This window comes from Dromiciops gliroides, chromosome 3 (assembly GCF_019393635.1).
Source record: "Dromiciops gliroides isolate mDroGli1 chromosome 3, mDroGli1.pri, whole genome shotgun sequence".
Taxonomy (NCBI): Eukaryota; Metazoa; Chordata; class Mammalia; order Microbiotheria; family Microbiotheriidae; genus Dromiciops; species Dromiciops gliroides.
This window is the reverse complement of record NC_057863.1, coordinates 478,216,454-478,230,316: the sequence shown is the minus strand read 5'-3', so window position 1 is coordinate 478,230,316 and position 13,863 is coordinate 478,216,454. Positions and strand designations below refer to the sequence as shown.

Below are 13,863 nucleotides of genomic sequence, written 5' to 3'. Positions count from 1 at the left end.
GGAAAAAAAAATGAAGTATCATTTGTATTTTCTCCACAGTAAATGTTAACTGGAAGAAAAGAGATGGGGAGTGGAGAATGATAGACAAGGAAGATATTCTAAATGTTTCTATTTCTTCTTTTTTTGGCCAGGAAGCTCCTTAAATTTCTTAATGACTCCTAAAACCTTAAAATATTAAAAATGAACCTAGTGGTTATTCGTTCATTGAAACAGCATGTCATTTTCTGGCAAGGTTAAACTAATTGCATGCTTATGGTTTTTTATTTTCCTGAATGAGATTTTTTTTTAACAAAAAAGCTTTAGTACAAGCAATACAGCCCAGAAAATATACCATCAAAACTCAAAAAAAAAAATATGTGCTATTAAGCTTCTACTTCCCTGGAAACTACAAATAGCCAAATAGTACAACAGGGATTTTTAATTCGCCACTCTCCAATTCACCTGCTCAATAAAAGACTAAATCAATTTATAGCTGGTGATTTTTTAAAAACAATTTTTAAAACTCCCAATGTGGTTTGGTTCTACCACTGCACCATCTGCTACCAGCATGAAACATACCAGGGCAAAAGCGAAAGCAGCTGTAATGATTTTAAAGAAGAATATATCCTGGGTCTCTACTTCCTTCAACATCGGAATAAGGTGGAAACAGTGAGCTTTTTGTGGACAAGGATCAAGTCTTAAACTTCTGTATACTTTATAGAGCCCAATGGTGCAAAGGACACACAGGACATATAAATAGTACTTGCTTGCATGGTTATTTAACAACGAGTGCTCCTTAGACAGTATTTCAACAAAAGAATAAAAAGAAAGGCTACCTTCCACATGAAATCTAACAAGAAAACAGCTTGGACTTAAGAAAGGACTTATTTCATTACCATCCATCTGAATGAGGAGTTCAGCCTTGACTCTTCGACTTGCCTCATGCTCATCAGAAGTGCCTCTGCGGCTACAGATGGAATCAATCTCATCAATGAAGATTGTTGTGGGAGCATAAAATCTAGCCTTTGAAAAAATATTTTGAAAATTGTTGTAGAAAGAACATGTGAAACATTTTAGAAAAGTTTAAAAATTGGAGGGAGTAAAGGTTCAGAAAAAGCTATTTCATACACAGCCCTTTAGTTCCTCGAGAAGATGGACTAATACACATATTCTCTAATGTGCTGTTTTTACTGTCAAAGTGCATGGTATGCACTAGTTATTTAACACTGGGAAATGACAATTTCTTAAATTAAAGTCATGTTATAAACCTTTAAAATGAAATATAATTTACTTTTTAAAGGTGCCTCAAATCTTTTGTTAGATAAAAGGGTCAATGTTATAAATTGTTATTATTTGATTTTATGAATTTTAAAAAACTATTATTCTGATTGTGAAAAAGAATCACAGACTTAAAGCTGAAAGGGATCTTAGATCCAATCCTTTCATTTTACAAATTAGAAAATTGAAGCTCACGGCATTGTTAAGTGACTTGCCCATAGTCACAAAACTAAGAAGAATCTGAGGCAAGATTTAAAGCCAGGTCTTGTTGACTTCAAGTGCAGCCCCATATGTACTAAGTCAGGCTGCCTCTCCAACAATGGCATCCCTAAAGCAGCAGAAGCAAAGAAGTGCAGTTATCCATCTCCTGGCCAAACAACAAGAGTTATTGTCTAGCCCGCACTGGATAAGAGAGCAGGGAAAAGAACACTTACCTGGAGTCAGAAAAACTGTGTCCAAATCCTACTCCTCCCATTTACTACCTGGACATGAACCTGAACTGAGTCCCAGTTAGCTCCCTCACAGTGTTGTTGGGGGCATCGAAAGGGACAGGGGATGTGAAAGCATTTAAAATGTTATATAAATGTACAGTGGTGGTTGGATTTTTTGCTTAGTGTCATCAAAAGCTTTCTTTTAAGATGAAATATGAAGGCATAACACATTCCTCTCCACCTCAAATACAATCATTCTAGGGTTTTAACAATTATTAAAAATATAACTTCATTTGATATGTTCTAAAGTGATTAATATTAATGATGGAATTCATCTATGAAGAAGTTGGGGGAACACAAATTTTAATAAGAATGAAATTTAAAACTGGATATCATTCTCTGCAACATAAATGACACAAATCTGAAAATAACCCCCTCTACTCACCATTTCAAACAAAAGGCGGACTAACTTCTCAGATTCACCCCTGTATTTAGATGTCAGAGTAGAGGAAGAAACATTGAAGAATGTTGTGCCACATTCAGTGGCAACAGCTTTCGCAAGCATGGTTTTACCAGTGCCAGGGGGTCCAACCATCAACACACCCTAAAATTCCACAAGAAGTATTATTATCATACCATAAAATGCTTGATCACAGTACTGCCAACAATTAATTTATTTTATACAATTTTTCACTACAAGATTAAATTCAATCTTCACAGTATAATAACAGATAGAATGACTGTCATTATTTTGTAGAAAATGTAAATGAAGAGATTATAAAATTTCCTCCCAATCACAAAAAGAATTGAAGATAGAGTAAAAAGGGATGTATATTATGAGGAATCTGGCCATCTCTACTGAATGTGGCAGATAGCACATTTGTACCTTTCATTCTAAGGTAGCTGAGTGGTACAGTGGATAAAGTGCCAGGCCTGGAGTCAGGATGACTGCTCTTCCTGAATTCAAATCTGGCCTCAGACACTTACTAGCTGTGTGACCCAGGGCAAGTCACTTAACCCTGTTTCCCTCAGTTGTTAGTTTTTTTTAATCTATAAAATGAGCTGGAGAAGGAAATGGCAAACCACTCCATTAGTTTTGCCAAGAAAACTTCAAATGGGGCCACGAAGAGTCGTAAATGACTGAACAACAAAAATAACCTTTCATTCTAGAGTACTACTTATGAATGAATATTGTTTAATAATTTAATTAAAATAATCAGATTATTTCAACAGCATATTTCAGAATTATGCACTTTTCACTAATATATTAAGTGTCTATCCCTTTCAGAAGGAAAAAAACATTCTGTCTACAAAAATGTTCATACTACATACAATTTCTATTAAAATACAAACTCTTTATGAACTTAGAAGGCATCAATAAGGGAAAATTATGCTGTATTTCAAACATAATAAAATTAGTTTTAATTTGATTACAATATAATATGCTAGTAAATCAGTGAATTACATGAAATACTACTAGCAATGAAAGAGCTATTCAGTATGATCTCTGTTGCAAACAACATTTTGGTTATTTCTTACCTTTGAAAAATAACAGGCAAAGCTATCTATTTAAACAAAACACCAGGGAATATAATTGCTTAAAATTTTTTTCTTCTCCAGTCTTTTCAAATAACAGCTTACTGATTCTTTAATTTGATGTTAATGTTCTTATTTCTGTCAGACACTTTCTTATGAGGGACTAGACATATGTTTATTGTTAGATTTGACACATAAAATTTCAGTGATTTCCAATAAGGAATTTATGCCTTTTTTGTTTACCACCCAGTTTCTTTCAGTGTAATTTAGATTATGCTTGAAAGTCATATCAAGGTCAAATTCCATTTCAGTCCATTTAAGGAGGTGTTCAAACTTTTCTCCCCTATAGTGGAATTTGGTTGAATTCATTGCTGCTCCAATTCTGGACCATTAGCTGGGGCTTAAAAATGCTAATTTTCATACAAATATTTCTTTTACAATGGAGACAATGTGATTTATTAGATAAGATTTGAAATCAGGAGAGAACTGGGTTCATATTGCATCTCTGATCTGAACAGTGTGATTCTAGACAAATAGTTTAGCTTCTGTGAATGTCAGTTTCCTCAATGGTAGGTAGCGCCAAACTCACAAAACTGTTTGAAGATCAAATAGGATTAGAAATGTACATTACTTTCTCAAACTTAAAGCACCATATGAATGTCAACATATTATAATAAGTACTATTTATACACAAAAGATAAGTGATCAAGGGTTTCCTGATTCTTAATACTAATAATGTACTATACAGACACAAATAACTATGGTCATATGCAGTCAATGCAACAAATACACTATATATGAATATATGTGTGTGTGTGTGTGACATATACACACACACTTCCACAACTCTCCCTTTTCAAAGTCCTTTCAGCTTTTTTATAATTTAAATTTTATTTTAAATTATGAATTTGACAAACAGTCACAAAAATGAACATTTCAATATATAGCCCTTCCAGTTCTTTCTAATACTACACATCAGGAAGAGAACCTGTAAGTTGCTAATTTATCTTTTTAACCTATAAAAGTCTGGCCCCTAATTGAGAATGTTTCTTCACATATCATAGGTACAGATAGTATTTATAGATTTTAATATTCAAAGGAAATCCCTAAAATTTGTCCACCCCCCCCCAAACAGGACAAAATTCCTACTTACTGTGCTGGTATTAAATTTTACAACTTTTTTAACTAGTAAGAAATATAATGCCTCCTCATACTCATAGCATTTTCAGTGCTACTTTCTGATTACTCTTCAAGTGTTGTCCTTCATCAATTATTAATTACTTGGGACTTTTTACCAGTTATGCAAATTAAAATGAACAAATTTATCAGCCTAAAAGAAAATCAGGACAACCCTAAGAAGAAATGGGAAGAGGTTTCTATTGCCTATAAGGATGTAGTCATCTCAAAGATAACTATTCAATCCAGTTAGATATTTCCCCAATTTACCTATTTTGACCTGACCTATCATTTCATTTTCATTCCTACATTTCCAACAGCCTGTCAGGCATATCCACTTAGATGTCAACGATGCATTCTCCTACTCAAATATAACATATAAAAACCAAATTCATCATCTTCCCAGTCTAGACCCCTTCCGGGTCCCAAACCAATTCTCCCTCTTGGAGTCACCAATTTCTATTAATGGTATCATGAGTTTTCCAGTCTTCCAAACTTGAAATGTTTTAGTTGTGTCTGACCCTTCCTGAGCCTAAATCCCCTCCATCTAATTAGTTGCTAAAGAGCTGTTGATTGTTTTAAGTCCGTTCCCTCTGTCATCACCTTATAAAGGTACTTATCACCTCACTATTCCTAACTGCCTCCCCAGCTTCCAATATCTTCTCCATGTGATCTATATTTGACACTATCAACAGATTAATCTTCCTAGAACATCCATCTCTGACCATGCTCAAAGACCTCCAATGGCTTCCCACTTCATGGAGAAAAAAGCCTAAACTCTTTAACCTGAAATTTAAGGACCTCCACAATCGACCTCCCAAATTATCTTTCCAATCTCATCTCTCATAGCTGACCTCTCTTCTCCAACCAAATATCTACATGGGGTCCCACAAATTTACCAAATACTTTACCACCTCCATACCTATGCTGAGGCCATTTCTCCTGTCTAGAATGTTCTTCCCAACACCAATTCTACCCATTGAAATGCAACCCATTCTTCAAAGCTTAACTTAAATCATGCTTTCTTTATGAAGCCTCCCTAATTTGCTAAATTATTTTAGCACTTATTGCCTGCCTATCTCATATGACACCTAATCCAATGCTTTGTACTACAGGCATTTGTGCACATGACTTCATTACTCAACTTGATTAGTACCTCCCAGATGGCATACAATCTTACATAACTTCTGTGCCTGCCAGAGAATCTAACACAAAGCCTTGTATGGACACACACGCATACTTACACACAATACTGTTTCCTGGAAAAGATGAATAACTGAACGGGAGTAGCATGAGAAAATGAGTCCAGCGAGGAAGGAATGACAATGACTGATTTAAATCAGTTTGATATAATTCTTAATTTGGGTGTACCTAAATTTTCCTTATACAATACTTATAGAAAACTACATTTCTTTCTCTTTCCACTAATGCAGTTTGCTAACAAATATTAAGAAACACCATAGAAAATAAATATTTTGATGAAGTCACTACAGGGTTTTATTATGTCATTGTAACCTTGATTTGGGAAGTAATGAAAAACAGGGAGATTTGATTTATTGGAAGAAAAAAAGCCAATTCAGAAAACAAATGCCTTGACCTCTTGGAGGTTCAGAAAATGATAAGTTTATAATTATAATTACCCGTAGTGAGTTACATTCTATGTGTCCACTTTGACAGCATAGACAGTTGATGACAGCTAATGAAAGAACTTTATCTTCTGAGAGTTTCATAAGGACATAATCATAATTCTCAAGTAGCACACCCATAATTGTGATGTGACCCCTAAAAGGAGTGAGTATAAATCCCAAATCAAAAGCTAGATAACTGACTACCAAAGCCCTTCCTGTCCTTTTTTTCTTCTTAAATGTTAAATGATAAAAGAAAATTGTAGATTATTTTTGAGGAGATTACTTCTTCTATCATGCCAGTAAGACTGAAAGAACAATAAATTCATAACCATTACACTGTAGTAGCTGGTAAAAATAGCAATATATTTTATATTCTTTACTTCAAATTAATTAACCTCAACAGCTCTAGGAAAACAGGATAAATCTGAATATCATGGACTAGCTGGTCCCTCTGAGGATTAATAGATGGTACACAATGCTTTTTTTTATCATTTTGAAGTTAAATGGAAAATTAGATGACAGTGTATGAAAGAAAATGGAAATTTACTAAACTATGTGGTTTGAGGGCAAGTCAAATCAACAAGGATTATTAATTGCTTACTATGTGCCAGGCACTGTTCAAAGTACAAGGGATTTTTTTTTAAAACGGAAAAAATAGGCCTTGTCCTCAGAGTAAGAGTCTTATACACTCACATATCAAGGTAAATAACCTACATGTGGCTTCTTCTGTTTTAACCATGTAAGGGCAGAAGGGGAAGTCAAGGAGAACAGCTGTGAGAAAATATTATCATGGAAGTTGTTATTCTTTTTAAATTGTGCTTTAGCTGTTGTATTAGGATATGCTCTGGCCTTTCACCAAAGGAGAAACTTTCAGCAGTACATACTACAGATAAAGAACATGTTGATGATGGTATAAAGTTAGCTTAAAGGGCAGCTAGGTGGCGCAGTGGATAAAGCACCAGCCCTGGAGTCAGGAGGACCTGAGTTCAAATTCGGCCTCAGACACTTGAAATTTACTAGCTGTGTGACCCTGGGCAAGTCACTTAACTCCCACTGCCCCGCAAAATAATGAAGTGATTGATTGATTAATCGATGAATCAATGAATAAGTAAATAAATAGATGAATGAATGAATGAATAAATAAATAAACTTAGCTTAAATAAGGGATTCATGGATAAATTAAACTGATTCCCAAGGTAATGTAAATTTAATGATTAATATGTTGATGGAAATTATGTAGTAATGAATAATGTTGCTTATCATTCACATTTGTTATTTAATTTATATGTGATTATAATTATATATTTATAGTAATATTTGGAATTATTGTGTTGAAACTATATCCTGAAGCAAATTCACATTCTTTGTTATCATTATTATCCTCAATATGTGAATCCATATGAGACTTTGATTATTGGACCTTACTATTTAAAACATTATAGAGGGGCAGCTAGGTGGTACAGTGGATAAAGCACTGGCCCTGGATTCAGGAGGACCTGAGTTCAAATCCGGAATCAGACACTTGACACTTACTAGCTGTATGACCCTGGGCAAGTCACTTAATCCTCATTGCCCTGCAAAAAAAACAAAACAAACCAAAACAAAAAAACAGTAAAGGACTATTAATTGACAATGTTCTGAGTTTGACTCCAGGTATGATCATTGAGGAATACTACTGAGCCAATGAGCCACAGTACCAACAACCTTAAGAGGTTTCACCTGCATGAATTGCAGGTGGTAGAACTGTCATAGGAAAGGCTGGGAAAACAACTTTTGGCAAGGGCTAAAGTAGGATTCTCCTGACTTAATTTCCCCAATATGACACATGAAATGGAAACATTTCCCACCCAGCTGACTGGACCTGGTTCAATGCACTTGGCTGTCTGCTTCACTTTTGACTGGAATTGCCATGAAGTTTAGGAAAGATTTATCTTCTCTTACTATATAGTTTATTTCCCTATTCTTTTGTGGTAACTTCCTATAATCATATCAGATGTCATATGATTAGATTTGGCCTTGACATTTGTTACCAGATGTATTAGATTCTTTAATTTTTCATAATGCATGGGGATAATTAGGCAAATGATGCAAAGAGTGATGAAACCAGGATATGAATCTTTTTCTTAGTTAATATCACAATTGTCTCAGTCCTATATTAAAGAAGGGTATATCAGCATAACTTGTGATCTCTTTTGCAAATGCCCTAAAGAGACATCCACTTTTTTTAGGTGTTATTCATTTAGACATGGCCAGAAGTTGAAAGTATTTCTATAACTTACTTGATATGCACTGTTCTAAAATTAATTACTTAATATATTTTTGTTTCTCATCCCTGACCTTTTATTACAACTGAAATTAATCTGGCAACTTTTATATGATTTTGTTTTTGTTTTGTAAAAAGGAGTCTGAAATTCCTTAGTGGGAATTTCATCCTCCAGATGGGGGAGGGGGGCTGAAATAATGCTAAGTATAAAAAAATTGTTTCTAATTTTTTTTGTTTTTATCTGAGTTTCATATGTAACAACTGGATAACCTATAATTGTAAAATCTCTAATTTAAAAGATTCCAAATTATCGTTATTTGATCCAATTATTGGCAAAGTAATTTAAAGTTGTTTTAAGATCAGTTTTGTAGGAGAGTTTTTCCAGCTAAGGAAGAGGATTCAAGGAACCTGGAAAAAGACTGCTCTGTGATTGTACCTGAGATCACATCTGGAATACAGAGCTGCATCAAGATGTTGTCCCAAGAATCATCTGCAGGAGATGATACTTCCAGAGACTTAAATGGACATTTCCCTTTTTGTTTTCCTTTTCCTTTTCACATACACTATTTGTAAGACCTACCTCCTAAAAAGAATTTCCCCCTTTAGTTCTGTCAATGTGTCGCTCAATTTTTTTTTCCTTTTTAAAAAAATAAACTAAAATTGAGACCATGAGAAGCTAGGGAGAATCATGATCAATCCTTTATTGGTATATATAATATTAATAAATAACAAATGCTCGTGCCAAAACTGGTACAATAACAATTTTTTTTAAAAACAGTTTTAGTCAATTCAAAAAAAAACACAGTTGAAAAAATAATTTAGCAGAAAATAATACTGTCCTTTTATTTAGTTCAAAATAGCCTAAGTAAATAAGTGGATTGACTGTGGCTCAAGAAAAGCTTCAAGCAACTGTGAAAAGCCGAAAAGGTTCTTGAAGCCAAGATTACATGAAGTCCTGAAAAGAGTTATATATTAATCTTCAAAAACATATAACTTCAAGATAAGATTCAAGACTAGTTAGAAAGAAGCATTTCAACTTAAGTGTATAGATAAGATGAAAGTTAGGGAAAAGTGGGTATTTATCTGATTTAAAATTAGCTCTATTATACTACATGAATATAATGAAATATTACTGTACCATAAGAGATTATGAACACAAAGAACACAGAAAAGCATGGGAAGAGATATTAAATGATGCAAAATAAAACAGCAAAATATGATAAATCATACATATGATGATTACAAGAATTTAAATGGAAAGAACAAAAACATTGAAACTGAACTATATATGTTTACAACTATGCCTCATCCCAGAAAAAGGTTTAGAAAATTCATCACCTGGCTATGTGACCCTGGGCAAGTCACTTAACCCCAATTGCCTCACCAAAAAAAAAAAAAAAAGAAAGAAAGAAAATGCATCACCCTCCTTTCTTTGCAGTAGTAAGACTCTAGGGTTGTGGAATCTTGTATATGTTCTTAAATAGTTCATATTTTGGTTCTTCTGAACTTTCTTTTTCAATTTTTCTTATAAGAAATGTTTCACTGGGTAAGAAAAGTAGAGAGAGCTGAGAGAGAAAAACTTTGAAATGATGCTATCCTCAACTATTATCCCTACTCTCCCTAAGCTTCAATGTCTCCTTCCTGAACAAGCATGTCTTTCTCCATCCTTAAAAAACTCTCATTTGATCCTTTGAGGCCAACCAGTTATTGTCCTATTATATTTTCAGCCTCTTTGTGACTAACCTCCTTAAGAAAGCTGCCTACACTAAATGCCTCCACTTCCTTTCCTCTAGCTTTCTTCTAAACCAGGGGTTTTTAACCTAGGGTCCATGACCTTTCTTTGAATATATTTTGATAATTTATTTCAATAGAATTGGTTTCCTTTGTAATCCTATGTATTGTATTTTATGCATTTAAAAACATTCTGGCAAAGGGTACACAGGCTTTACTAGAATTCCTGACACAAAACCTGAATTGCTCTTGCAAAACTGCCAATGATTTCCTAACCACCAAATCAAACGGACTTTTCTCAGTCCTCAGCCTTCTTGACTGCTCCCTCTCCTCTTGGGAGCTCTCTGCTCGCTGTATTTTCATGAAACTGCTCTCTCTGTTTCTCTTTCTATTTGATTACTCCTTCTCAGTCTCATCTGAAGGCCAGGGAAGGAAGGGGGGGCCTCCTAATATCCTTGTCTTTCTGGGCCCACCATCCCATAATGCTGCCTCCCAGTACCCAGTAAGCACAAGTATCTCCCAAAGCTCTGTACTGGGTCCTCTTCTCTTTTCCTTACAAACTATCCTGCTTGGTGATCACATCAGCTCCAAAGGGTTCAATTATCATCCCCTGCAGATGACTCCCAAAACTACACTTCCAGATCTAATCTTTCTCCTGAAACACAATTCTTAATCATGAACTGACTTCTAGACTTTTCAAACTGGGTATATACCAAAGTCATGATCTGTCCAAAAGAGAACTCATGATCTTTCCCCTGAAAAAAAGCCATCTTATCAACTTCTCTGCTACTGTCAAGGTCAGCCATACCCTCACAGTCACTCAGGCTCACAACCCCCATGGCATCCTCAACCTCTCATGCTCAGTAAGACCTCAGGCCTGGATGACTGCAGCAGCCTTCCAACTGGTTTTCCTACCTCAAATCTCTCCCCATTTCATGCCATCCTTCACTTAGCTATCAACATGATTTTCCCAATCATGTCATTCTCCTCCTTAATAAGTTCCAGTTCCTCCCTATGACCTCTGTTATCAAATAGAAACTCCTCTACTCGGGCTTTAAAGCTCTTCATAACCTGACCACCTGCTATGTTTCCAGGATTCCTGTGTGCGCGCACGCATGCATGCGCACACACACACACACACTACCCTCCATCTACGCTGGCCTATTGGCTGCTCCTTGCAGACCCATCTCTGCTTTTGCACAGGCTGTCCTCACTGACTGGAATGTTGTCCCTCCTCTATCTCTCCATTTCCCAGCTTCCTTCAAGCCTCCACTCATCCACTTTCTGTGGAAGGTCTTCTTCAGTCTCCTCAGCTGCTAGTCCCTTTCTTTTTTGTTTAACTTCTATTTTGTAAAGAGCTCAAAGCAGAACAGAATTTCAGTAGCTCGAAAGAAATGTGAGATACACAAATTTAGAGACATCTCCACTCCAAGTGTTCATATAGACTCTTTGCACACAACCTGTGGGAGAGCCTTCCCAGTCCATATTGTTCTCATGAGCCAGAGTTGGACACACTTACCTTGACCCCCACGTAGTGATGTCACTTTGGTCTTCTTTGAGAACAAAGGACAACAACATTATATCTCATACGTACCAAAGTGTGTATTTTCCCCCTTAAAATGCAAGTTTCTTGAAGACAAGAGTTGTTTTTGCCTTTCTTTGTGTCCCCAAGGCTTAGCACAGTGGCTGGCACATAGTAAGCCCTTAATAAAAGCTTACTGACTGACTAATATAAAAGCAAAAGAGAGCAACAAATGTTTTTAAAAGAAAGGAAAGACACCACTACCTACTTCAGAGGTGTGAAATGTTCCATATATACTATCAGATACAGTCAATGTGCTGGGTGGTTTTGTTGGCTGCTCTTTGTATAAGGGAAGGCTCAATGAGGAAGGACAAAGAAATGAAGAGAACATAAAAACAAAGATATCATTCTTAAAAATATTTTAAATCAAGTATAAAAAATAAATGATCAGTAACAAAAATTTTACTGTTTTTCCCAATGAACCATACCTGTAACTGAAACCCAGTAATTTGGAGTTTAACAAGGATATCAAACACAAATAGAAACAGGGGTCACTAAATCATACATAAGAAACCCTGTGGCCCACATTCTAAATTCGGAAACCATATATTAATGTTATCTATGCTTTTGATTATTTATTTTGTAAATATTTTCCAGTGACATTTTAATCTGATTCAGGCCAACCCTGGAAGGTTACAGCTACAGGTAGACCTCTGGACTACAATGCCAAGGAAACCACCACCACTTGGTGGCAGCACACCTTAAATGCAGGTTCAATTCCTTATTGTGGAAACCTCTTAAAAGTGGAATCTAAACAGTTAGTCATATGTATTTTTCATGAAAAGAGCATTACTTGAATTCTCTTACCTTCCAAGGCCGTCTAATCCCTTTGAAAAAGTCAGGCATCCACATTGGAAGAACAACAGCCTCCCTTAGTAATTTTTTAGCTTCTTCTAAATCGGCTATGTCATCCCTTTGCAAAAAACAGAAGAATTTTATAAAACATTTACAAATGTTTTAGTTTTCATAGTCAACACTAATTTTATATGTTCTTTCCCTTTTTTGTTATTCAGTCACACACATATGAGTCCACTTTAAAATTTATTGTCTACACTGATTTTTGTGGAAAAACAATGAAGATATTTTGTAGCTAAAACCCATATTATTTAAATATGGTCACCAATATCAAAGTAATATTTAAAATTGTACTGATCATAATTATAAGTACTACAAAAAGTACTTGTAATGGCATATTTTATTTGTTATGGATGAATTTATAATCTGAAGCCTATTAAGCTTATAAACTTTTTTTTCTTACAAACATAAGTCATAGCAAACCACCCATATACAAAATTGGACCTAAGAGCAGAGCTCAAAATAGACAAAAATCCTCATACCAATGAATGCTGGGGTTTCTGGATACAATGTCCCTTTCAAGAGCTTCAACTAGATCTTTATCATATCCAGCACCATCAAACTTCTGAATTTCCCCATCACCTGCACCATCTGGTAGATTCTTCCTTCCCTACGGATATAAATAAAGAAAAAAATTAAGTGAACATTTAAGAATTTGTAGTTTATCTAATAACCATGTATGTAATACTGAAACATAAACTGTTTTGAACTCAATTTCTATCACATTATAACTCATACTCAACTTCCAAATGAGCTGGATAAATTAATTCAAGAAAAACAGAAAAACCTAATCAATCTTATTAAGGACTTCTTCAACCTCATATTCTTAGAGGTCTGCTTCTAGATTTAAGAGGTTCCCTCCATCACTCCAGATGTCTTTATTTTTGTTGGAGCAGGAGATTTTGATTGTTCTTGTAGTTTTGAGAGAACTATGAATATATTTTATATCAATTTTGTCATGGTGAAGGCTGTACAAACTCAAAATTTAGGATCTAACTGCTTCATGTTGAAGAGAGTGGCCTTCTATCTGCCCCACACACGACCATCCCCAATGTATAGGGGTTCCCTGAACTTGTCTTTTTCAGTTGCCATATTTTCTAGAAACACTGGACCCAGAGAATACAGAAGGCCCTGCATATGTCAAAGATGAAGCCCTGCCCTGAGCTGACATAATGTGTTGTTTGCGGCCCAAGCTGAACTCCCTGTGTGTTTTTGGGAGTCAAGACAGGTGCCAGTCAGTCTGCTCTAGACTGGGAAACCACTTGTGCAGCTGGGACCAGTGCAGATAAACAGCCCATCCTATCTTCATAGTCTAGCAGTTCCTAAAGGAGAAGAATGCCGCTTTTGCAACCTTAATAATTCATGATTTCTCCTCCCCTGCCACTCCCATTTAGGTGGAGATTT

At 35.3% G+C, this 13,863-nt stretch overlaps 1 protein-coding gene across 1 annotated transcript in view; it reads right to left on the bottom strand.

Moving 5' to 3' along the window:
• The window catches only part of KATNAL1 (katanin catalytic subunit A1 like 1), a 96,095-nt gene that overhangs the window by 19,407 nt on the left and 62,825 nt on the right, over window positions 1-13,863 (bottom strand). The window contains exons 5-8 of the mRNA XM_043995357.1: window positions 12,942-13,069; window positions 12,412-12,517; window positions 2,134-2,292; window positions 876-1,002 (exon numbers count right to left, since the gene is read on the bottom strand). Coding sequence (XP_043851292.1) covers window positions 876-1,002; window positions 2,134-2,292; window positions 12,412-12,517; window positions 12,942-13,069 — 520 coding nt within the window. The remainder of the gene's footprint in view (window positions 1-875; window positions 1,003-2,133; window positions 2,293-12,411; window positions 12,518-12,941; window positions 13,070-13,863) is intronic.